Source organism: Chanodichthys erythropterus, chromosome 16 (assembly GCF_024489055.1).
Source record: "Chanodichthys erythropterus isolate Z2021 chromosome 16, ASM2448905v1, whole genome shotgun sequence".
Lineage (NCBI taxonomy): Eukaryota > Metazoa > Chordata > Actinopteri > Cypriniformes > Xenocyprididae > Chanodichthys > Chanodichthys erythropterus.
In genome coordinates, this window is record NC_090236.1 from 19020487 (window position 1) to 19047353 (window position 26867).

Below are 26867 nucleotides of genomic sequence, written 5' to 3' on the forward strand. Positions count from 1 at the left end.
GTTTAGCGCGAGGAACTCCCGAACTACTTCGGCAACCCGTTATAACGGGCGATATGGCGACCGAGGAAATAATCAAGCGTTTTCTTAAGAAAAGATGAAGATAGCTGATACTCAGTAAGAATGAGCGAGTGAGTTTGCATTTGTTGTCTTGCGCTGTGGGATGCAGAATAGCGCATTTTGCGTGCATTATGTGTTGCTTTCTGGGTGTGGACCGCACACGGCTGGCTAACGGCTAATCTGATAGCACGTTTGCAGCATTTAGCCGCCCGGCTAGCCTTGTGTAACTTCTGCTTGAGCTATTTTTCGTCTTTTCAGCCAGCATTGGGGCTTAATTGGTGGTTAGTTTGTGCAGTATGTAGTTTTTGGCGCTGTCTTTGCCAGTAAATTTGATTTCAGTTGTGTATTAGATTGAAATAGCAATTTCGTTAGCCGGAGTAGCTTATTAGCTTAGGTTGCTAAACTGAATGCTGTGTTTACACGGGCCTCCGCTGACTAAAATAGCTGTTTACAGTAATCCACGTGATTGTGTATTTGCATCTATTCTTACCACATGTCATGTTTCCGCTGCAGTGTTTTGACAGCGGGATGGATAATAATCGAGTGTTTTGGTCAGGTTCAGCGGGTGCTGTGTTACATAATCGCGGGATCTCTTGTGGTTTAGCTTAAACAGATCGTATATTTCGCCTTTATCCTCCGTCTCAGTCTCATCTCAGCACAGTTTGGAGTCTGTTTAACTCTTTATCTATGCCCACAACACCTGTTAGAAATTAAAAGTGTGTATTTGCTGCTAGCGTATTCAGCCCAGAATAGACACAGGAGCCAGTGTATAATGTGTTAGCTTGATAGCTAATGGAGATGGACTGTGGAGAACACAAAATTAAACTGTTTATCAGTTTGGCTTATTTATGGCAGGTAAATTTTAATACGTGATTATCAAACGAGTTCATGTAATGCTTATACGTTCAAAATTGCTTAAACTATTTGAAATTAAGTTTATTGACAGACGAGTTAGCTGAGGTTACCTGTGTATTTAAGGCAAGACACCACAGATGAATAGTGTAACTATTTTAACTAATGGATATCACCATACTTCCCCAACCGATTAATCACAGTACTTTAATATAATTTTTTTTTTTTTTTATTATATATATTTTTAAATGTTGTTTAAACATGCGGCGTTATGTAATTAAATATTCACTAATTTGCATACATGTCCAGAACACACATCTGAACATCTGCTAAAGCCAGGTTCAAAACGCTTCCATTTTGTTCTCCTGTTAGATTTAAATATTTTTACAGAGGGGATTTTGGATTTCATCTTTTTATTACTCTGTGTGATAGACAAAAACACATTTCCACCATGTTTTTAGGAATAAAATGTTATATAAATTTAGCAAAATATATATGATCAACCCCCTCTGTAAAAACCTTCAGAATATAGATAGGAATAAAACTTTAAAGTTTAGTGTATATGAATGCTTCTGAAGTGGAGATTTCAGACTCGGTGCACGAGGAAAAACTTATTTTGAGTAAACAGCTTTGAAATGTTTGCAGATGCAGTTAGATACAGTGTAATAAATGCTTAAATTTTGGATGTTTTATTTCCACCAGTCTGAAAGATGACAAGTTAAGGAAGCAAAGTAGCAATAAATGTTGAAACTTGTCTTGTTTTTAGTTTTCTCCTTTAAGTAGCAACCAGACGTGGTTGATCTTCAATAAGCCAGTTGGTTACTGTATTTCGCAGCACAATTGTGTTGGTTAATGTGTATCATCATGGCAGTGTATCAAATATTGTTTCGTAATTTCCATATTTATAATATTAATCATCAATGGCATCTCTTTTGTTCCAGGTTTCAGGTTTCACACCATGTGATGATCACCCGGGACGTGTGAACTTATTTAAGAACTCCTGTGTTCAGAAGATTTTTTGATTCCAGTGGAATCTTTCATTTTTTTTCCATCTATTATTTCCTTTTTGTTAAATGACACACCCAATCACACATACACCCACACGCACACCCAGGAGATCCCCCACCACCCTTGTTTACATGTAGAACAACCTTGCTACAATGCCTGTACAAGCTCCACAATGGACAGAGTTTTTACTGTGCCCCATATGCACCCAGACGTTCGAGGAGACGGTGCGCCGGCCCATCAGTCTGGGTTGCGGCCACACTGTTTGCAAGATGTGCCTCAACAAGCTGCACCGCAAGGCCTGTCCCTTTGACCAGACGGCCATCAACACTGACATCGAGCAGCTGCCCGTCAACTCGGCCCTGCTACAGCTGGTCGGGGGTCAGGTGAGGCATTTTAATCACATTTACCATGCAGTGTAATCGCAGTATTTCAGATCTCTCACTGTTTGCTTGATTTAATTTGTCTTTTTGTCTCAGGTGCCCAAACAGCAACCTGTGGCACTCATTACATGTCCAGAGGACACCAAGCATTATGATGAGGCTCGGCAGTGCGTTGAGGAGCTGGCCCTCTACCTCAAACCCCTCAGCAGTGCACGAGGTACCTGACATGCTCTCAAGTGCTCTTTAAAGTAGTGTTGCACCAAAAATAAAGTTTTCATTTAGTTGAAAATTCAAATCTAAAATAAAGTTCATTTAAAGGGTTAGTTCACCAAAAATGAAAATTCTGTCATTAATCACTCACCTTCATGTCGTTCCACACCTGTAAGACCTTTGTTCATCTTCGGAACACAAATTAAGATATTTTTGATGAAATCTGATGGCTCAGCGAGGACTCCATTGCCAGCAATGTCACTGAACCTCTTAAGATCCAGAAAGGTACTAAAGACGTATTTAAAACAATTAATGTGAGTACAGTGGTTCAATCTTAATATTATAAAGCGGCGAGAATACTTTTTGTGCGCCAATAAAACAAAATAATTACTTTTCAACAAAATCTAGTGAGGGCCGATTTCAATACACTGCTTCAAAGCTTTCCGAATCTTTTGTTTTGAATTAGTGGTTCAGTTTGCGTAAACAAAGCCTTGTTAATGAAATCGTGTGACTTTAGCACTCTGAACCACAGATTTGTAAAGCTTTGAAGCTTCGTGAAGCAGTGTTTTGAAATCACCCACCACTAGATATTGTTGAAAAGTCGTTATTTTACAAAAAGTAATCTTGCTTTATAATATTAAGGTAGAACCATTGTACTGAGATGAACTGTTTTAAATATGTCTTTAGTACCTTTCTGGATCTTGAGAGGTTTGTTTACATTGCTGCCATAAAACTTGCGGAATTGGAAAGCATATCAAAAGAAACAAAGCTTATAGCGATTATTGGATGACTGGCACGCTACAAGTTTTGTTCACTCATCAACAGTAAACGGCATAGGCTAAAAGATCAATGTTGAGATTTAAGAATTAATATTGGGTCAACATAGTAATGACATGTTTATGTGATGTAGCTCATACATGTTGTGTGCAAGATTTAAATGCTGACACAATCAAAATGCACCATCAGAAAAGCACTAATTAAATGTCACTGTCAATGATGGTCAATGATTTCGGCCCTCCAAAACCATTTCGGCCAAACCCAAAAATGTATTCTTTTATTTTTGAAAATGAAACCTGGTTCTATCCATTGGTTTCATTTCATGCTGACTTTAAGCCAGTATAATGGGCATGGCCAAATAATGTTTTTTTTAAATCATATTTATGGCTGTTTTCAGGAGTGGGGTTGAGTAATGCTGCTCAGAGCATGCTGAGTCGCCCCATGCAGAGGAAGCTGGTGACTCTGGTGCACTGTCAGCTGGTAGAAGAGGAAGGACGGGTCAGAGCCATGCGGGCGGCCCGCTCGTTGGGTGAAAGAACTGTTACGGAGCTCATTCTACAGCACCAAAACCCCCAGCAGCTCTCCTCCAACCTGTGGGCTGCTGTGAGAGCTAGAGGTTGCCAGTTCCTGGGCCCTGGTAGGATGAAACTTATTTTTATATATATATATATATATATATATATATATATATATATATATATATATATATATATATATATATATATATATATATATATTATGCGTTATGCAAACAAAGATTGTGGCACTATTTTACATGTGATAAATACAAAATAACCAAGGCAAACAAACTTATATACATATCAACAGCCAACATGAGAAGTCTACTCTGATAAGTGTATCTGTGTGGGAGTATAAACAAGTATATAAACAAAGGAACATCTAGAAATGTATTACAGACATAACAATAGTAAAAACAAATAATGTCTAACTAATTTCATCAGGAATGAGGGGAAGCGGGCAAATAATAGTAGAAGCAGCAGTAATAATAATAAAATTGATATTAAATTATTATAAGGCTGCCTCTGATCCCTCTGTGGCCAAATGACACTTTAAAAACCTGTTCACACCAACACAAATGTTTGTCATGGAAATTGTTTGATTTTCGCATGTGATTTGTCTGTACAGTCCAGCACATTAAAAATTTGGCAGATGAGTACACGAGTACAGAGAGAGTCGTTCTGAATTCTTCCTCTGCTATGGATCCTTTTCACATTTCTGGTGTTCTTAAAAGTGAAGTTATCATAGTTAGGTATACTGTAATGGTGAACAGAAACTACAACAAATATATTTTTGTGTTCTAATTTCCTCCAATATTAAAAGAAAAATTCACACTAGTGTTTCTATGGCTTTACAAAAGAGGAAAAAAATATTGGAAGATTGATTATGGCAGTCAGAATAGAAAACAATGTCAATTTTGTTGTTACTACCTCATCTGTTGTATTAGAAACACCCACATAACAGCGTTAACTAGTTTTCTGTAATTTCAATGCCAAGGTAATGGAACACATAGTATATGAATGTAGTTATGAATGTACATTTAAATAAAAAAAAAAATAAAAAAAAACTTGTACTGTGTAAACACATCATCACAGTCTGTGAAAAGGGTCTATCGATTGTCTCTTAATGAAATAGACTGTCCATGAGCACCATAAAGTCATATAATTGTGTAACAGCAGTGGATCTGGGAATATGAACAAAAGCATGAATCTTTATTGGTTGGTCAGCTTTGTATTATTGTTTGGTCAGCTTTGGAAAAGAGATTAAAAAAACCTCTGCAAATAAAAAAAAAGTTAATGTCAGTCTGAACAGATGTATTCATTCAAATTAAAATGTTTATTAGAACAGATTTTCACAGTTAACATTTGTCCTGGTGTGAACAGGTCTTAATTGGTCATTGAATCTGTCATTTGTTCTAGTTTCTTATGTCTGCCCTTTTTTTATCAACAGCCATGCAGGAGGAGGCACTAAAGCTGGTGCTGTTGGCCTTGGAAGATGGATCTGCTCTTTCTAGGAAGGTTCTTGTCCTCTTTGTGGTCCAGAGACTTGAACCAAGATTTCCTCAGGCCTCCAAAACCAGTATTGGACATGTAGTTCAGCTCCTCTACCGTGCCTCCTGTTTCAAGGTAGTTGTCCTTTATTGTGCACTTGATCTCACTCAAGCTGTTTACATACATCTTTCGAGTTTGTCTGTGGTGTTTTATTTTATTTATTATTTTTTTGTTTTGTAATTGAGATCTCTTGGGAGTTTTTATTTTATTTTTTTGTTTTTAATTTGTTTCTGTTGTTCTTAATGTGCAAATTATTTTTTTTCATTAACATGCTTTTTTTCAATAGCATTAACAGCTGTAGCTTTCTTGTGTATCGTAGGTGACTAAGAGAGATGAGGATTCATCGCTAATGCAGTTGAAAGAGGAGTTCCGCACGTACGAGGCACTTCGGAGGGAACATGACTCTCAAATTGTTCAAATCGCAATGGAGGGAGGGCTCCGCATCGCCCCTGATCAGTGGTCCTCTCTGTTGTATGGAGATCAGTCTCATAAGTCACACATGCAGTCCATCATTGACAAGGTATGATGCCCATCTGTCTGCTCAGCTTCCTTTCAAATGCCAGAAATAGTATTGTCTATATAATACTATAATAATATAATAATTGATTAAGGAAATATGACTCTGTCTTTCAGCTTCAGACCCCAGCGTCGTTTGCTCAGAGCGTGCAGGAGCTGACCATCGCACTGCAGAGAACGGGTGACCCTGCCAATCTCAACCGGCTAAGACCTCACCTTGAGTTGCTCGCTAACATCGACCCCAGTCCAGGTTTGTTAAAAGACAGACGAACCCATTATAATGGGCGGAGCATATTTGTGTTGTACCAGTGGTTCTCAAACTTTTTGACTGACTGACTGCACTGCTGCGTGATGGCGCAGGTCCATTTACGCTCAGTTGTTAAACAACATCGTAATGGGGAAATGCAAGTTTTCATGCAAATGGTTGGAAGATAAGGAGTTGAAACTAGGGGTGTAACGGTTCTTGGTAAAAAAAAATCCAACCGTGCCATTCTCCACACACTGTTCAGCACACACTTGCACTGCGGTTCATATCATATCTGATGACAGACGTATCTATAATAAATTTGTTGAAAAGAAATAAAACAGACAGAGTTAGGCTAATGCTGCATTAGTAATGCATGTTTCTGTCGAATACCCATTCTGGCTTCCCATAAACTTTCTTCACTGCGAGTGCCGTATGCTCTATCTGACCAGTCATTAAAGGCCCTGATATACTTCAAACGAAGTTTAGGGGTAGTTTTAGGGGTAAAATGAAGTATGAGTATAAACATGGGGAAACTCCCTGGCCAAATTCCCATTATCATTCATCACAATCAGTAAAACCAAAGAATATAGTAGTGATGTGCAGCAAAAGATTAGCAAAATAGAAAGTGACTGTAAGAAAATAGCTAAAGCATTGAAAATCCCCATTTCCACTGTCAGGGCAATAAAGAAGTTCCAATCAACTAAAGATGTTATAAATCTGCCTGGAAGAGGACGTGTGTCTAAATTGTTCTAATGCGCGATGAGGAGGAAAGTTTGAGTGGCCAAAGACTCTGCAAGGATCACAGCTGGAGAATTGCAGAGATTAGTTGAGTCGTGAGTCTCAGAAAGCTTAAAAAAAAAAAAAAAAAAAAAAGATCAAACAGAACCTACATCCCCACAAGTTGTTCGGGAGGGTTTTTCATCCTGAAACAATCTCCAGCATATTCAGTTGTCAAACATGACTGGAATTTCAAAAAGGACCGGCTTCTATGGTCAAATGAAACTTAAAGAGCTTTTTGGCAGCAAATCCACCAGATGGGTTTGGTGCACCCATGGATAAAAAGTACCCCATGCCCACGGTTAAATATACTGCTGGATCTTTAATGTTGTGAGCCTATTTTTCTGCTGGAGGTCCTGGACATCATCTTCAGATACATGGTATCATGGATTCTATCAAATACCAACAGATTAAAAAAAAAAAAAACCTGACCACTTCTGCTAGAAATCCAATAATGGGCCGTGGTTGGATCTTCCATCAGGACAATGATCCAAAACAAACCTCAAAACCAACACAAAATTGTGTCACCGAGCACAAAACGAAGCTTCTGCCATGACCATCCCAGTCCCCTGACCTAAACCCTAAAGAAAATGAGTGGAGTGAACTGAAGAGAAGAAGCACCAACATGGAGCTGGGAATCTGAAGGATCTGCAGAGATTCTGGTCTCTGATCTCTTGTCAGGTGTTCTCCAAACTCATCAGGCATTATAAGTGAAGACTCAGAGCTGTTATCTTGAGAAAAGGTTGCAAAAAGTATTGAATAAAAGGGTGCCAATAATTATGGCCAACGTGTTTTGGAGAAAAACATTTATTTCATAATGTGATTTTTTTTTTTTTTTTTTTTTTTTTCCCACACTTTCAGTTCTTTTTCAAATGTTCTCATCTTCCACACCCCCTTACTTGTTTGCATCCCTGCCTATGGAACAGTCCTTAAAGGGTTAGTTCATTCAAAAATGAAAACTTAGAACACTAAATGGACCTTTCTACTGACTCTGAGTACACCAGGAGAAAGACAACGCAATCAAGGGGCTCTCTCCCGGAGATTTGCTTAGGGCCCCCAATAACGTAAACTTGCCCATCAGGAATAGTGAGCGAACATTGTGCATCACTTTTCGTCTTCAAACCAAACTTGGGGCTTTAGTCCACAAAGTTTAAATCCCATCTGGCTAGTGAGCTTCCCATAATGTTTAAGCATTAGGCAGAGAGTAGGTGGTCTTTTGTGGCTGTCCGAACACATTTGACCACATGAGCGTCTACACTACAAAGCAATCCAGTAGAATGCGTTTTCGACTACCTCTGGAAGTGGTCGAGAGTGGACATGCTCAAAACGTTTTTGGACCCTGTTTACACCTGTATGTAGCATCATTCACTTGTGATCTGATCGACCAAAAAACATGCTAATACCAGGTGTAAACAGGGCCTAAGACAGTGCTACAGGGAGACAGGAAGGACAGATGATCGACCTTGCAGTGGGAAACCACGTATGACCATTTGTCCCCCCAGATGTGTTCAAGAACTTCATGAAAGAGTGGAGTAACATCTCACAGAAAAAACTGGGAAATCTGCTGCAGTCCATGAGGATGAGATGCACTGCACAATTTAAAGCAGCTGGTGCCACACCAGATACTCACTGCTACTTTTGATTTTGAGACCCTTTGATCAGGAACTCATTACTCATTCGTCAAGTGTCTGAAATTTGTTCAGTTGTTAAATCTTTTTATGTTCCTACAAATATTTACGCATGAAATTTGTTGGGGGGGAAAAAAAAAGTTGTCAAAGAAAGAAAGTGAGAATCCAAAAGTTGAAAGCTTTGATTCATCTTTATTCAGATGCTCCTCCTCCTACCTGGGAGCAGCTAGAGAAGGGGCTAGTGGCGGTAAAGACGGTGGTGCACGGCCTAGTTGACTTCATCCAGAACCACAGCAAGAAGGGTGCCGACACGCAGCAGCCACCCCAGCACAGCAAATACAAGACATACATGTGCAGAGACATGAAGCAAAAAGGAGGCTGTCCCAGAGGAGCTAGCTGCACATTCGCCCACTCTCAGGAGGAGCTGGAAAAGTGAGTGCCGTTGTAACATCTTGCATGTCAGGTAAAAAAAACAAACAAAAAAAAACTTACATTATAATCAGAATATCATTTGGTGTTTGCGTTGCAGGTACCGTAAAATGAACAAACGTCTTGCTGCGCGAGTGCCCTGCACCCCTGGTCTGCTGCCTGAGGAGGTGGTCACTCTGGAGCCTGGGCGAAAGGCCTCTACACTTACCAATGGCATTGTAGCTGGTCCTGGGACGTCTCTTCCCCAGCTCATCGCCAGAGGCACAGACCCCTCCACATATGACCTCTTACTCAAGCCTAAGATGGATGCCACTAGCCTCAGTGCTCCTGGGTCTCCACCTGACTCGTAAGCCCTTGATTTTGTCAACCTTCTTTGACTTCTAGTTCTTTGCTTTTCTGTCATGACTTTAGTATCTGAATTCTTTTTACTCAAACAGCAAAAAGTTAAAATTTTTTCCCCCAAATTGTTAATTTATTTATTTTACAAATTCCATTTTTTCCTGTTCTAATTTTTCTGGTTTCCTTTCTTATGTTTTATTTTTCTGAACTCTGCTTTTGTAAGGGTTAAAATAAAATTTTCATAACCAAAAAGCAAAACATTTTTTTTTTTTTTTTTTTTTTACAATAAAATGTAACCAAAAAAACCAAACCAAAAAAAAACATTTTTGGTCCATTTTAATTTTTCTTGATTCTATTTTAATGTTTAATTAAATTTTAATCATCAAAAAACATGTCTAATCAATTGAATTTTTAAAACTTTAATATATATATATATATATATATATTATTTTTTATTACAATAATAGAGCCCTGTAAAAAAAAAATGTTTTCCCTCAAATTTTTTTTCCCCAGAAATTCTTTTGATTTTAATACAAAATGACCAAAAAAGGGGGCAATAAGAAGGCAGTTAATTAACTTTTAAAAATGTAATCAAATTAAGATTAAGAAATTCCTTTTTTTGGGGCAAAGAAAGAGCTACACAGCAGATGTTTAGTGTTTTCAACTTAAAACATGAAAGAAAAAATGTGTGAATATTTTTATATTGTGTTAAAGTTTTAGTAATTGTTTTATTAGGGGCCAAGCACTGAAGGTGCTTAGGCACCTATTGTATCCATTCGTCGTCTTCTGCTTCTTCTTCTGTTCTTGAGTCTATGGAAGCCCATGGAACCGTATGGTAAAAAAGATATGAAATTTTGCACACTGATAGAGGACAGTCTGAACATTAACCATGACAATTTTGGATTCTCTCACTCATGTTTATGCTAATAACTTTTGAACCATAAAGGGAGAATCAAAATTATTTTATTCCTCCAATTCCTTGGCTCAAGTTGATTCAATTGCATCCTATGTCATTTTCCATCATAATTTTTTTTCCACCATTTTGAATTTTCCGAAAAACCTACTTTTTTTTTTATTTTTATTTTTTTATATATAAATGCTAATAGCTTTTGATTAGTTTCACCTATTTTAATGAAACTGGTCTTAGATTTAGGTAATTGTGAGAACATAGATGCCAATTTTGCCATAGCTGGAACTTCTTGTCTGCCATTTTGATTTTCTTTTAAATACATACTTTTTCAAACTCTTAGACCGTTGCTCAGATTTTCATGAAAATTGAATCAGATCATCCTCAGACCATGTCGACAAAAACAAAAAAACATGGAATTCAAGTCAAGTCGTCAAACCGTTCTCATTTAAAAATTAGACAAACATCACAGCAAAATGCACGCGAGGCTATATCTCTGCAACGCTTTAGAGTATTCTGACCAAACTTGCGGTGTTTTTGACAACCATGACCTGATGGTACCTGCACAGTTTTGGCACAGGGCCATCTAGTGGTCATGAGATTTTATTCTTTTTTATTCTAACTTCTGAACAATTTGACCAAAAATCACGAATCTCATTTAGATTTGGTGCAGCATGCCTGTTGTAATGAAACTGGTCTTAATCGATTCCTTGGGTCATGTTTATTATTATTATTATTGAGTTTTTTTTTTATTTTTTTATTATTCATCCCAAAATTGCCAAATTCTGTGACATTCCATGTTATCAAATTCTGTGACATTCCACGTTATACAGTAAATTCCATTTTTATGTAAGGACTCTGCAATTTTGTCCATGTTTTCAGTATCATTGAATAAAAGGCCCTATTATAGGTTTGGCTTTAACAGGAAGGAACAACATAAGTTATTACTGACTCATTTCTACCTTTTGTTTCTCTTCAGTTTGGATAAATCTGGCTTGACACTGACACCCCACCCTGTGCCTCACTCCAGGGCGGAGCACTTACCCATGCCTAAGCAGGTGCCAGTCGTGCACAGAGGTGCACCACAGATGTATTCGCAACAGCAGACCGAGCTCTTCTATCCAGAGCCAGCCAGACCTCCTGCCTCAGGATCTCAGTATGATACTCCATACCCAGCAGGTGAATAGATTTGTTAATACAGATAGTTGTCTGAAAAGATTACGAATATTGTCATTTATTGGCTCCCAAGATTCTTAACTTTAAAATGCCAGTGTTGCTACCTAGAGTTTCACACAAAATTGATCGTTAAGAAGTTTTCATCCAATGCTGTGTCCTAATTAGGTCATATGACTGTAACAGATGAACTCTGGGTACTGCCGACCAACCAATCAAAATAAACTAGGCTAATTTGTTAACATGCAGAAGATGCATGTTGTACTGTGTAATTAATTGGAATATATATATATATATATATATATATATATATTTTTTTTATAGGACGAGTTGATGACTGTGTTAGCTTGGAGTTTAATGAATAGCTGTAAATGTTTGAAGAAATTAGGCCCATTTTTAATTTACAGTTTAAAGAGTTAGTTCACACAAAAATTACACTTCTGTCATTGATTACTCGGTCTCATGTCGTTCCACACCCATAAGACCTTCGTTCATCTTCAGAACAGAAATTACGATATTTTTTAGGAAATCTGAGGGTATCTGATCGACACATAGGCAGCAACGTCATTGCACCTTTTGATGTCCAGAAAGGTAGTTGAAAACATGGTTAAAATAGTCAACGTCATTACAGTGGTTCAACCTTAATGTTATGAAGTGACGAGAATACTTTTTGTGCACAAAAACAAAACAAAAATAATGACTTTATTCAACAATTTTAACCGTCGTCAGCTTATTGTTGGCCGGATCCTGTGTCAGCATCACATGCAGGCGTCGTGCTGCTCACGTGTTCAGCTTCAGCCAATACTGAGTTGGTGTTCAGAAGTAAACAAGGAAGCCTGCACTGAGTTCACTACGTATGACAACGGTTCAGATTGTTGAATACAGTCATTGTTTTTGTTTTTTGCGCACAAAAAGTATTCTCGACGCTTCGTAACATTAAGGTTGAACCACTGCAATCACATCGACTATTTTAACCATGTTTTCAACTAACATCAAAAGGTGCAATGACATTGCTGCCCATGTGTGGATCAGATATCCTCATATTTCATCAAAAATATCTTAATTTGTGTTCCGAAGATGAACGAAGGTCTTACAACTGTGTAACGACATGACGGTGAGTACTTAATGAACTAACCCTTTAAGCCGGGGACACACCTAACAATTGTAAGGCCGATTATGAATGTAATTTGATACTTACGACTGATCATGTCCAATCGGTTTTTTTTTTTTCAAGGAAAGTCATCTTTACAATAGCACTGAGAGCACGTGAAGGCAGCATAATATTTGCGACCGATGACGTCTCTGTTTACTTGGAGACTGTGTCAAGCGATTGTAAACAAGTGGCGAAATGGCGTCAAAAAAACGTTTGAAACATAAAAACACATTGGACAACCGGTATGGAAGAAAAACTGGTTGAACTCTGGCAAGAGTACAAATGTCTATACAACATATCTTCGAAGGAATACCATAATAGAAGCGATAAGGAAAGAAGCTGGGCTGCTATTGCGGAAGCTTTGAACGTGTCAGGTAGGGCCGGATTATCCATAGACGGCATTGGGCGAGTGTCCTGGAGCACCAGCCAATAGGGGGGCAACAAATGATAAAGAGAATACTTTTTTTTTTTTTTTCATTATGTTTTGTATATATATTATTTATCTGATACGGATACAAAATTAACAGTTGATACAATATATACAGAGAGAATATAAAGAGCCCTGCCCCTTTGATCGCAAAAGTGAAAGTGCCCTTTGAGGTCGCATTGTGGTAGTATGACATTACTTCTGTGGTAATTTAATGGTCTGTACAGTGCCGTTTCAAGTCGAACAAGCTTCATTGAGGATCGCAGCTTATCGTTGCTTAACAACGGCCGACATCACCGGAGTGCAAGCCCTAAAAATAGATTTAACAAAGTTTACTCACCTCAAATTCTCTCTGTAGAGAACAAATCCATGTTGCCTCTCCAGCCAGGACCTCACACATATCCTGCGCTTTTTTTCCACTTTTTTTGTTATTTTTCGCACAGATATAGCTGCAGATGAAGAGCGCCAGCTGTTTACATCCATTTTCAAGATCCCGCGCACAGTGTGTTGCTTAGCAGTGGTCTCAATCATAAACGTTTGTGTTCTTCTCCGACGGTCAACGATTAAAATCGGCTCCAGTCGAAGGAAACAATCAGTATGTGTGTTCAGTTCAGTCTTAGAATGTTACAGCTAATCGTTAGGTGTGTCCCCGGCTTTAATTGCAAATGCATTTATTTGTATAAACATAAAAAAAAAAGATGAAAAACTACAATCAAATGTAAATACTACAAGTAAATTTAAGCATCACAACATCAAAATGTATAGTATGCATAATGGATATTAATTTAGAGGTTTGTTAAAGATTACATTTAACATGTTATTAAATTAGTGTTTTTAACAGTTTACTTTTAAGTGAGCGTTAGATGGTGATATAAATGTAAAAAAAATAGCAGAAATGACAATGAACAATTAAATGTCCAACATCGGCGAATATGATATATTGGCTAATAACTGATATGGTTCCAATTTATTGTGTAATTTATTGTGACTAGAAATGCATCTAATTTCTTCTTAAGGCCCAACACGAATGTTCGGCACGAAAATTTGGTACGATTTCGCATGTAATTTGTCTGTGCACTTGTTGTGATTATTTTGTGATTTATTTTTAAATCCTTTTTGTGTAAAGCACTTTGAATTACCATTGTGTATGAAATGTGCTATATAAATGATCTTGCCTTGCCTTGCCTTGCCTTGTGCAGACCAGTGCGTAAAAAATGGCAGAAATACCCCGGTACACAAAGTGCTCCATTTCTGACACCTGCTTGTCACGGAGAAGAATAAAGAAAGTCACACAGTATTTACATCTTTTCAAACAGCTGTTCAGTTTTTTGTATTTACTGTGGTGTTTATCAAACATGACTAAATTCAAGACTACTTAGACAAGAGAGTTGCTTCAGGATACTAACTCAGAAATTCAGCAAAATGGTCTGTTTGTGAGTGGCATCAAGTCATAGTTTTATGTAACGGCAATGGACCTGTTCATGTTACCAAATGTGAATCTTTTTGGTTGGCCAGTATTCTTCGCAGTGCGATGGAAGAGAGATTAGAACATCTCTCTGTGACATTGATGGCATGCAAATTCTTGTGTTGGTCTGAACAACTGCATTAACAGCTGTTCAATCTAATTAAAAAAAATTTGCACGAAATTTGTGAATGAATATTTGTCTTGGTATGATTCAAATCTAAGTATTTAGATTTGTCATAATGCTTATAACCTTTTATTTCTTTCAGGCAACCCCTACCCTTACCAACCTCCACAGTATGTTCCTCCCCGCTACATCCGTAACCCGCCTCCCCCGGGCGAGTCTGCAGTGCCACCTTACACAGAGCCCTACCCAGGTTACGGCCCAGAAAGCCAATATCAGGGCCACCACCCTGGTCCTCCTTTCTCAGCCCACACCTATGCACCGCCCCCCCATTACAGTCGCAGGCACGGACACTATCCCACACCCCCACCTCCGTTTGCCCCTCCCAGAGACGACTTAGTCAGGATGAGCCCGGTTCCTTTGGACGTTCCCCCGACTGCTATGCCTCCGCCTCCATCAGGAGCAGCAGGTTCTCTGTACCATCCCCAGGAGACATCATCCAGAGACAGATACCCATCGGATGGGTACTATTCTGCTGGACCACACCATAGCCAGATGAGGTCCCACATAAGAGTGAGTTTTGTTTTTTCATAGTAATAAGTAATTTAGTTCAGTTAGAAAACGTACACTACAGTTAAAAACTGAATGCATCTGCTCAATGCAGCATGAGCTGAAAGAGAGCCACAGCACAGATTGGCAGCAGGAGATTTCATTTATCATGAGAGTGAGGAGCTGACTGACAGGATGATTGCAGAATTTTTTTGGATTTTTGCAATATTTTGGATTGAAACCCAGTGCTAATGGGGAACCTGCAAAGGATTAGGGGTGGTGAAAAAAATCGATTATTAATTAATCGCGAGTATGTTATGGACGAGTATGAATCGATTATTAAATTTTCAAAAATCGCTTTTTTTTTAATTTAAAAAAATAATAATTTTGCATTTTTTTATTTTGTAATACGTTGAACGTCACGAGCGCGCCCAGTTCCAGTTAGCAAGCGCGTGTAACGGCAGCCAGAGCAGGTGTGTAAAATGGAAGAACCAGGAACGAGCAACCAACCGATCCACCCAGCTCCATCTGGGCTCAAAGCAAGCGTGTGGATTCATTTTGGTTTTCATGGCAGGAGCTCTAAACATGTTGATAAAACCAATACGATCACATGAGAATGCGTATCAATAGTACGAGTTTGTAATCTCATAGAATATATGGCGTGCTTATGGTATGCGGATTTTTCGCGTGCATATGATACGCACTTTATGGCGTGTATATGATACGCTCTTGGGTAGGATGGGGGTGGGGGGTTTGTACGTATAATACGCCATAAAGTGCGTATCATATGCACGCGAAAACTCATTTTGGCGTATATATTCTACGAGATTACAAACTCGTACTATTAATACGCATTTTCGTGTGATCGGGCTCGATAAAACGCATGCCGTCTGTCGACATTGCCGCAGTACTTCAGTTTAGTGTGGCAATATGAGCAACTTGAGGGCCCACATTTCCTGCTTTCATCCAGAGGAGGCAGGGTGGGTTGAAGACGACCGCCTGAAGCCCGTCATCCCACCGAATCAGCGCACTCTCCACGATATGACAAAATTGTCAGCACAACGGAGCACACTCACGCTACAACATGTGGACCAGCTGGTCTTCCTCCATAAGAATCTGGTCATTCCAGAGCTATGTATGTTTAGTACAACTTGATTGCTCACAAGTTAGTGTGTTGCATTTTGTCACTGTGTTCTACAGTACAGTATATAAGCTGAAGCTACAGTAAGTTGTTCAAAAATGTTCATTTTGTCTTCTTAATGATTTAATTGGAAAATTTTCTTCTAGAAAGACAAGGTGTTCAGGTGGAGAAAAAACTTTTTCTTTACCTTGACATGTTTCGACTGCAACCTGCAGTCTTCCTCCACCTGAACACGTTCTTTCTAGAAGAAAATTGTCCAATTTCTACAGTATGTTGGTTCCGATCTACTTCCTAATTTATTTGTTATTGTGTTGTGACTCATCAAGTTGAACTAAACAATGTGATGTATTCATTTCTGTGTTCTACAGAACATAAGCTACATACAAATAATTCTGAAGTTATAACTACACGTCACAGAAAGTGCTTTGAGTTGTTGTTACTCAATAAAAGGGTTAAGTAATTCAGTAGCTGACTTTTTTTTTAATACTGCAATCACTTTGTAGTGTATTTTCGTTTACTGTTGTGAAATGAAAAATCAATAATCGCTAATCGAGAATCGTTAATAATCGAAAATCGACTGTAATCGAATCGGGACTTCAATAATCGTAATCGAATCGAATCGGGAAATCAGACAGATTAACCACCCCTACAAAGGATTAGTTGTGTTTTTCTAGTTGTTGTGTTTTCATTAAGAATAATAATCCACCATTCAAGCAATTGCTGCCAAATTGACGCTCTGCACCGTTATGAATCCCTGTGCGGCCAAGCGCATTTTACTTGCACTGATTTCCTTAAGCACCTCGAGTCAGTTCAGTTATTTTTTTTTTTCTTGACAGTTATTTATATGTTCTTCCTCGGCAGGATCCATACAGCCGCTCTCAGCCCAGTCTGGATGACTTGCATCGCAGACGCAAGGAGCTGCTTGTCCAGCTGGAGGAGAGAAAAGTCATCTCCCCTCCCCCCTTCGCTGCCTCCCCCACTCTCCCTACACACCCGTTCCCCAACGACTACCCTCAGGAGGTGAGTTCTGAAGTAGATCCCCCAATGCTTGCAGTTATATCATGGATAATAAGGAAGCTTATTTTTCCAACAGAATAAAAATTAAAATTGCAACTTAGTATTTCACAATGCTGACTTTTTTTTTCTTACACATCTGAGTTTGTCTCACAATTCTGATGTTTTTCCTTGCAATTCTGACTTGGAGTTTATATCTGACAATTCTGAGATATAGGCCTGGTTTCACAGACAGGGCTTAGATTAAGCCAGGAGTAGGTCTTAGTTAAATTAGGACATTTAAGTAGCTTGTGTGCATCTTGAGACAAAACAATGGCGTTGACATATTTTAATATGTCAGTGAAAATTGCTTTCAGTTAAAATGGCTCAAACATGCTTTTTAGTCTGGGACTAGCTTAAGCCTTGTATGTGAAACTGGGCATCAAACTCTCAATTCTGAGAAAAAAGTTGGAATTGAAACATGCAGTTGTAATTCTGACGAGAAAAGTCTGAATTGAGAATTTTCCCTTTTTACCTTTTACTCAGTTACCTTTATTTTTTTTTTATTATGTGGCGGAAACGAAAAACAACTGCTAGATATAAATTCGGCTTATTGAGGGAAAAAAATGTGAGATTAAAAAGTCAAAATGACCTTTTTTACTTTATTTATTTATTTTTTATTCTGTGGCGGACACAAGCTTCCATAATATAATGCTCAACATTGCTCTGTCATTTTTTAATTCTGGATGTCTGCAGTATTTGGAGGATGGCTCTAAAGCCTTTGGAAGTCGGGAGCCGGACTATGCTGGGCAGTATTCCCCCTGGTCATGTGACACCATAGGATCATACATTGGCTCCAAGGATGCTAAACCAAAAGATGTCAGTAGTGCTGTGGAGATGATGGCAAGTGATCTACCTCACCCTTTGTGTTTCCACACATCAGCTAAGACTATGAGTAACAGGTTTTATTTGTCATTTCCTTCCTGTACTGTTCTACAACAGAATGCAGAGGGAAAAGTTCTGCGTGAACCTCCACTGGACACCCAGCGGCGCTCTGCGGAAGCCAAAGACGACGATCCCATCATTCCCTTTGGTCCTCTGCCCACAGTGTCTCCTTTTGGTGCCATTTCACGCACCTCTAAAACGGGTTACCAGACCACTGGTCCTGTACAGGCCATGGCGTCCTCACAGGCCTCGGGCTCCAAACACATGACCATGACAGGTGACTGGAGATTTTTATAATAATCATAGATGTGGATGGAAAGTTTTCTGGTTCCTTAAAGGTGCCATTACCATTCTTAGTAATTTTTCAGTACATTTGTGAAAAAAACTGCTCATAATTTGTTCATGGAACACTAATGGAGTATTTTAGTATGCTCTGCCTTAGAGAAAGAGTGCAGATTTCCAGCACTGTTAACAGAAAAAGATCACCATTTGTAAAAAAAGGAATTGATTTGAATATGCATTTTGTATGAAATTAATCAGATATATACAGCATAAAAGTCATAATACAGAAAAGGAAGTGAATGCGCACGTGAACCTGACTGTGCTTGTCTGAATGAGTAACTCCCGTTGGACTCTTCTCATAACAACAAACGCTGAAACAATGGAAAATAAAGCACAAAGAATTTATAACTTTCTATTACAATAGTGTTCTCATTATGTTATGAATATGGCAGACTGACGATCATTGTTTTCCTGTCCGAGTACTCGGGTACTCATGCACATCCCTAGCAGGATTTATGTTCTTCCAGTCTTCAAGAATGAACAGAAGAGATCAGAATTTGATTCAGTATCACTTAAACATACACTAATGAAATTCCTATAATTCAATCTTCAAAATACTCTTTAAGAAGCGACATGACTCTCTGTGTACACTATTGATTTAAGGTAGTCATATTTACCGATGTTCTGCTAATTTTCATAGGGGAAATCAAGTCATTTCTGTAGGAATCCAAATGGTCAGGGATTTTGCCTGACAGAATTCACAACTTTAAGTTGGTCACCCAGATTCGCTGCGATGTCCAGAAAGCAGTTTTCTTTGAAAATGTTCTGTTCTGTGTGAGCGGTGCCGATTAAATTTTGATAATGTGACCACTTCTTTAGACTTTCCAGTTCAACAGTTGTAGTTTTGTTTTTGGTAAAGTTTGTTTTCCTCTCCGCAGACTATCCATATGGAAACCACAGCGGATGGGGTGGATCGTCCTACCCTCAGCACCAGAGCATCAACTCTCAGGGACACTTCAGCGAGCGGTACTTACCCTTGCCTCTTACACTTAATCGAGATGCATAATTGTTTGTTTTTTTTCTTTGATTGTATGATTTCATTTTTGTGCATTCATTTTTTCACATGTTTTTGCCAGTCTGCCCATGTCTGCCCCTGACCGTGAGCAGCTCAAGATTGAGCTCCAGCAAGTCAACCAACAGATCAGTCAGCAGACCCGCGGGATGGAGGTGTGTTTGAAATGTCCGTCTTAATACATGACTCAACTAATAACGGTCTTATGTTTAGTAATATTAATATTTTGCATGTGCACTCAGGCTGCCAGTAACTCCATGCTCCTGCAGAGGGAGGCGTGTGCGCTGGCGTCTCAGCCTACGGCTGGGGTTAAGTGGTCTTCAGGTGGCACTGTGTCCAGTGAACAGCTCAGCCTGGAGCTTCATCATGTAGAGCGAGAGATCGGAAAGAGAACCCGTGAAATTGCCATGGTGAGTCAAACAGCCACTGTTAGTGAAACGATAAACTTGTGGTATCAGTTACGAGAGAATGTTTTTGAGGTTATTTTTTATATAGAAGTATTTATTCTCATAAGAACAGTCTGAGTTCACTGAACCTGTTTCCATGATTGAAGGAGAACCAGGTGGCCCATGAGTACAAGCTGAAGGCTACTGAAAATGGGCAGCCTGACCATAAAGCCCAGCTGGAGGAGCTCTCTTTAGCACTGGGGTGAGTGAGGAAACTTGTTTACTAGCTATTTAAGGAACCGTTCACACAGTGTGTTTTTGCATTCCATTGCACTGCTTTTCTGTTATTTTTCTATGCAAACATGCAGTAGACAGATGTGTGTGACTTACAGCCGTTTCACATAGCAAGTTTGAGCGGCGCGTGAACAGCACATATGTTTTTCTGTGTGCATGTTGGCAAATAAGTGCATTCACACCAGGAGCAAGAGCAACGTGTGAGCGTCAAGCAGGAGCATTGCATTGCATTAGCATCATTTATTTTTGTTGCGCTGCTTGCGCTCAAAGTGAAAGCACTCTTTTGATGGACAAAATAAATATTTCACCACCCAGAAAGTGCTAAAAATGTACAGAATAAGCATGTCTAGTGTGTTTTAACAAGAATTGGAATATGTCAGAAAAGAAAATGAAGAATCAAAAATATTTATAGAAGATTTACACATTTACCCAATGTTGTACACCTCCCTATGTTTAGAAAATTTCAAGACTATAAAGTTTAGAAATTACTAATCAATGACAATGTAGTTACGCTGATCTGAAGCTGACGCAAAGCTCATGCTTGTGGTGTGAAACAGCCATTATGTGTTTGCGTCTTTTGCAGTGTTTATTAAAGTTCGCCTACATCAGGTGTACTCAAGTTCGGAGGCCAAGAGAGTTGCATTTAAACCACATAAAATGTAAAGGGCCACAAATTACTACTTGGATCGTAAGGCTTTTATTTAGGCCAGGGGTAGGAAAGTTCGGTCCAAGAGAGCCGTTGTCCTGCAGAGTTTAGCTCCAACCTTAATCAAACACACCTGAACAAGCTAATAAAGCTCTTCAGGATTACTAAAGCCGTTTCTCAATCTGTGTTCTTGTCAGTACTTGTGTTCTCGTGGACTTGTGAAACGTCATCAGTCGCTGCACAAGTACTGTTCCAATTCAAAGTTCACATCTAGCCAAGTACAGTTCAAATCTCCAGATGTGTTCTTGACCTGCCCCTTTTATCGAGGATGCATCAAGAGGTGACTTGTGCGGACTTGAGATAGCCAGGTATCCCAGAATGCATCTCGCACTAACCAGTAAGCGTCAATAGTAAAGGAGAAAACCTGTGTAATTTTAAACAGGCCTACTTCAGTTATTAGTTAAAGGGGCTTTATGTAGGAATGACACCCAGTGGTCAAAATAGGTACTGCAGCACAAATTCAAAATATTGTTTGCCCCGCCCCCTCCTTCAAAGACGCAGGTAGCCAGCTTGAGCACGCAACAAGAGGGAGCGCAATTGACAATGAAAGCTGAGGAGACTTGCACGCTGTTAGCTGATGAGTTGATTTATCTGTGTTTTAATATGATGTCATTCATAGAGATTTTTAGATGGATGCAGAGGCTTTTTAGGTCAGGTAGAATCTGCGATTCTCTGACCCAGTTTGTTTGCTGGTTTCCATGGTTGCAATACGCGGTGTTTTCCACCAACTGGTAACCTGTGATGTCGAAATACTATTGGATAAACTGGCAGCACACCGTTTCGCACAGACCAAAACAAAGACAGACATTCCGACACGGAACGCACATTTCAAAGTTTTTAGCATTGTTTTTCTGAGAAACAAGTAGGTGAACTTAGCATGTTTCCCAAATATCTGCAAACATATTGGGGTATTTTTATGCTTTATTAAAGTAAAAATCTTACATATAGCCCCTTTAATGAAATGTAGTTTTAAATGTACAAGTTTAAAGCTCAAATTTGTGGTTTATTGATAAAGATGGTGCCTATTTGAAAATTTGATTTGACGTTTTCAGAGTTGTGAGATCTAGGCGATCACCAGGTGCTCAGCACTCGTGCCCAGCCAAGAGAAGCCTTACCTCTGCAAGACCTTTTGACATTTGCCGCTGGCTCTGATGTCTGTGTAGTGGTTAAACATGAGATGAATTCGTTTTTTTGTATATCTAATGGGCGATCTTTGGTCTCATGAATCTATAATTTTAAGTTTAATAACGTTATATATTTAGGCTATTTAACTTTACCGTTGTAGCCTACTAGAGTGCTGACTTTGTTCGTACATTTGACTGAATTGTTTGCTTTATTTCTTATTTTATAGCTTCTTATACTTTTATAATGGCTATTATTGATCATTAAAGGGATAATTCACCCAAAAAATAAAAATTTTATGTTTATCTGCTTACCCCCAGGTCATCCAAGATGTAGGTGACTTTGTTTCTTCAGTAGAACACAAATGATGATTTTTGAGTCTGAGTCGAACTTGCCAAGTCCGAACTACCAGGGACGCAAGTCCGAACTTTGTATACTTGGTATTGAGAAACGCATTAAGGCTATAGGAAGGTGAGGTTTTTTTTTCAGGGTTGGAGCTAAACTCTGCTAAACTCTGCAGTTTATTATCTAGCTATGTCTTTCTAGTCCGTTAATGGTTCTACATCTGTTCACGGTGACATTGTTTACTTGTTGGTCTTGTTAGGCTCAGCGGTACACATGTTTAAATAATGTTTACACAAATAATCTTATTGTCTCTTTTGTCTATTTCTCTTCTCTCCATCAGTGAGGTGTCTAATGGATCCAGTGGCATGAAGCCAGCCAGTAGTATGGGTGGATCTATGCTCTCGCTGTCCAATAAGACATCGTCTCTCACCCTCTGCTCAGCTGACCAAGCGGCGAGTAGCTCAGACCTTCAAAAGAACGGTGTCGTTCACTCTTGCTCTTAAGAGTGTATTCACACACCTACACACACACATATACGCAGACAACCTCTCCAGAGGTCAATATTCCTTCTCGGAGGGCTTTGAAATTTGTCTCTTGACTAATTCAACCAGTTTCAAGAGCTTTTGCAAGATGTGTTTTTAATATTCAGACGGAGCTGATATGAGGGACACAAATTCACATACACGAACACGCGCACACACCTGCATGCTGCTACATGCATGCACGACACAAACTTCTCTGTTGTTTTATTTAGAAAAATGAGCAGTATCTGCCGTGACATAAATTTTCTTTCTTTTTGTTCTGTGAATGAGCTTTTTGTTTTAATGACTTCTCATCGCCTGGAAACCAGGGCATCTGAATAATGCTTACTTTGTTGTGTTCCCAATATATTAAGAAAGAACAGTCAACCCAAAGCTAGCACAGACAGGACGACGCAGACTAGTGGAATCAAAACGAGAATCAAGCGCACTATTTTTAGCATCGGGGCAAGTTTCTGATTTGCAACTGTGTAGTCGGGGCTCTGTTGAAACGTTCAACTCTCTGGATCCTCTGCAGCCTTGAATATGATCTGACTCACCAGGTTTAAAGTAGCATGGAGAACCTTTTATGAATCCATTTTTATGGACCGTTAACACGGGTCTCCTCACATGATGCTTGACCGTGGCAGTATATCGCTGTAAGGCAGTTCGATAGGGCTCTGGATGACACAAGGGGGAAGAGAGATAGATTTATCTATATAAATATATATAATCAGTTGTCAGGTTTTGTTTAATTTATGGTTTGGCTATATAACTGTTAAGGAATTTGTAAATGTGTGGTGACACATGTCTAAAGCGTTCTGTTTTATAGAATGCAAACAGATGTCTTTAAAAATGAGCACTTTTTTCCATGTTTTCCATGAGTGTGTGCTTTTTAGTCAAGGAAGTGCAACACTTCACTTCCCTTGTGTTCTTCAGAGCTCTGTGGTGATTTTAGTTTCTCCCAGTGCCACAGTCTTCGTAAGATTACAGCCTATTAGGAAATAATTTCAGCAGTTTTCCCTAACTTCTGTGAAGTTGCATATTTGGCTCTCCTGGTCGAGTTTGCATATTTGGGTCTCGCCACTATTGCTGCAGAGAAATATACCAGGGTGCGTAGTTTCAACAACACCGGGTCCCGTAGTGCTGAACGATTGCGTTACAGTTTTGACACTCTGGTAAATGTTTTTCAAATTTGCTTAGGTGAGAAATTAGTTAAAGAGATTCAACCAAGAGTTCAACCAATAATAAAATCTGTTGTCATTGACTTACCCTCATGCCATTCCAAACCTGTATAACAAGAAAACGAGAGAGAGAGAAAAAAAAAGTATGGACAAATACAGTTGAAACATTCTTCAGAGTATCTTCTTTTGTGTTCCACAGAATAAAGTCAGTCATGCAGGTTTTGAAAGCCATGAGGGTGGAGTAAATTGACGGTTTTCATTTTTGCATCAACTATCCCTTTTAAATAAAAATCCAGACAGATGTTCACTATAGATGAGCTATTTAATGTCTTTTGTTGTCCTCTTTCTCTTTACAACTCAAAATTAGTTTGGAATCAATTCTTCAGAGACGATTATGAATTTATGCTTTGAGACAAGCAGAACTCAAATGTTTCATGAATTGAGGCTCGTTGAGTTTATCCCTCCATCAACCTGCTTTGGCTTAAACATGTTTTTACACAACGACTGTTTTCAAACGGGGCCCCGTAAATGAGGAGAACAAGATTATTTGAAGTCTGAAGTCTTCCTATAGTGATGACATTCTTCACGTGTGACATTTTGTTCTAGTCTCTTGAGACCGACTATGATATACAGCTCCAATTTTGGGTGCAACCTCTTAACGTGTAATCTTTTGTGGTTTTTGTGCTATACCCGTGGTGATATAGTTGATTTCTCTAATTACGATGACTTGTAGTCACGGTCATTATTTGATGTTCTTGCTCATGAAAGAGCACACGCAGCCTTTTCAAGAAGTCGTTGAGATTGAAATCGAGCTGTGCCGACAACGCAGAGATGATATCAACCTTGCTATCGAGGTTTAAACTTATCGCGAATGTCGTCTTTCTCCATGCTAAATCGTTATCTCCTCCCTCTCGACAAGGAAGTTGAATTCTCGTAGTGTTTATTTCATGCGGTTGAAGATCTCACAAACTAGTTGAGGCTTTGTCTGATCTGAAACGAACTGTGTAGGGTTATGATTATGATTTCTCAGCTGAGACGCTTGTTTCCTTTCTGGGGAATCTGACCTCTGGCTAGCCCTTCAAGATCTTTCCACCTTTTTTGTAGCCCAATAATGAACGTGAAACTCATAAGAACATGCCTGGCTCACATTTCACCAAAAAAATTTAGATAGATAAAAAAATGTATAGGGTTATTAGTGTTTTTTGTTTTGTTTGCATTGACTATTTCATGACAAATAAGCACATCTTTCTCCCCAAATTCAAAATACATGGAGAATTGTACTTTATTTGAATGAGTTGTTATATATATGAATATTATTATTATTATTATTATTATTATTTTGAGATGAAATATGTTCCGGTAATGTTCTTGTCAGGTTCCATGAGATTCACCCATAATGTGTACTATAATTTCTAGATATTGCTCACGAATATGTGCCACCTCAAATTTTGAGGAAGGAGGATATGATAAATGCTCTGAGAAATCCATTTGTTTATACAAGGAAAATAAAAAGCAATTGCAGAGAAGGCGTTTCAATCGAGCAGCTTATCTTGACGCCTCATCTATAGAGGTGTATGAACGTGACTAAGAATAGTTAAATGGCAAGGCTTTTTTACAGAAGTGAGGATTCCTGCTTATTTTCCTCCTCCCAGCTGTTTTCCATACAATTTCCAGGAGCTTCGCTAACACGCTCCTGTCACCGGTTAGCATTGGGTTTTCTTTGGTTGTTGTTAGGCGCAAGCACTAGCATGGCGAGCATTCTGTTTAGCAATGCTAACTGCTGCTATGACAGGCAAACCTTTAGCCAGCGTTTGGCAGGTGTGCTGAGATTTTTTTTGCGTTTGGCTTTCACAGAGTGCCCAAAGCTGTACGACGGTAAGCATTCTCGAGTGATGCACTGCCAGGATGCTGCTTCTATTTGAATCTTTGGATTGTATGGGAATGTGCTATCTTGTATTTAATATTTAGCACTTGCTTGGGTGCTGTAGAACCTTTTTTTTTCCCTCTAATGATCAGTGATCTCACTGAGCGAATTATTTCGGCGTGGATATTTTTTGTTTGTTTTACAAATTAATGTCAACCACCCACACATAGCAACTTATGGGAAACGACTCAGTAAGGCTCATTTACAGTTTTGTGCATGAGGTTATTTTTCCTCAAGTAAGAAATTGCAGAATAATGTGATTTTCTTTGAGAATGGGTCTGTTCCTAATGGATGATATTCATTTCTCTGCCTGGATTGTGTCTGTTTTGAACAGACCTGTTGAATTCATTTAAATGAAATGCAAATTAACTCATTTTGAATCTTATAACACTGTTATGGCTGTCTTTTTTTTTTTTTGTCATTTTGATTGTTTTATTCCTAACTTTTTGGGAAATGTAATGGCTTTTTTATGATTACTTCCAAGTTGTCTTGTAAAATCTCTTAAATTAAGGTACAGGCTCAATTTCAACAAGGAAAGGTTTTATATATAAATATATATTATACTCCATTAAGGAATGTTTAGAACCATCTTACTCCAATGTGGATGTAGCCATTATTACGCCATTTTATGACTTTGTAAAAGAATTCACTGTGTGAAAATTGGTTTGCATTTTTGTATAATACAATCTGCTTTTTGTTTGTTTAAAAGAAGGTGAAACTGGATATTAGTGGACAAGATTTAAAAAAATAATTTAACAGAACCTGTGATATTGAGAAGAAAATGTAACTTGTGTACAACGATTCTAAATGAGAGGGATGGAATAAACAATACTGGTAACACTGCTATAAAGATGTCTGTTGGCTGTGCTTT

General features: G+C 38.7%; 1 protein-coding gene across 3 annotated transcripts; it reads left to right on the plus strand.

Annotated features, from left to right (window-relative positions):
* rc3h1b (ring finger and CCCH-type domains 1b) lies at positions 1-26857 on the plus strand. 3 transcript variants are annotated; one of them, XM_067361937.1, is made up of 19 exons: positions 1-114; positions 1851-2300; positions 2394-2514; positions 3682-3921; positions 5253-5428; positions 5673-5873; positions 5987-6119; positions 8722-8953; positions 9051-9296; positions 11176-11375; positions 14681-15108; positions 17087-17245; positions 17975-18121; positions 18221-18440; positions 19384-19471; positions 19582-19672; positions 19760-19927; positions 20071-20165; positions 22711-26857. In XM_067361937.1, exons 2-19 carry the CDS (start codon positions 2070-2072, stop codon positions 22871-22873), a joined length of 3339 nt encoding a protein of 1112 aa, XP_067218038.1. In that variant the 5' UTR covers positions 1-114; positions 1851-2069; the 3' UTR covers positions 22874-26857. The 3 variants fall into 3 exon arrangements, with proteins under 3 accessions (XP_067218038.1, XP_067218037.1, XP_067218039.1); XM_067361936.1 differs by having other exon boundaries at positions 8-128; XM_067361938.1 differs by having other exon boundaries at positions 8-128; positions 11227-11375.
* Positions 26858-26867: the final 10 nt, after the last annotated feature.

Coding starts and splice junctions, on each gene's coding strand:
- rc3h1b (XM_067361937.1), top strand. CDS start 2,070: ATGCCTGTACAAGCTCCACAATGGACAGAGTTTTTACTGTGCCCCATA. Junction 18,122..18,220: donor GTAGTGCTGTGGAGATGATG/GCAAGTGATCTA, acceptor GTTCTACAACAG/AATGCAGAGGGAAAAGTTCT. Junction 20,166..22,710: donor GAGCTCTCTTTAGCACTGGG/GTGAGTGAGGAA, acceptor TCTCTCCATCAG/TGAGGTGTCTAATGGATCCA.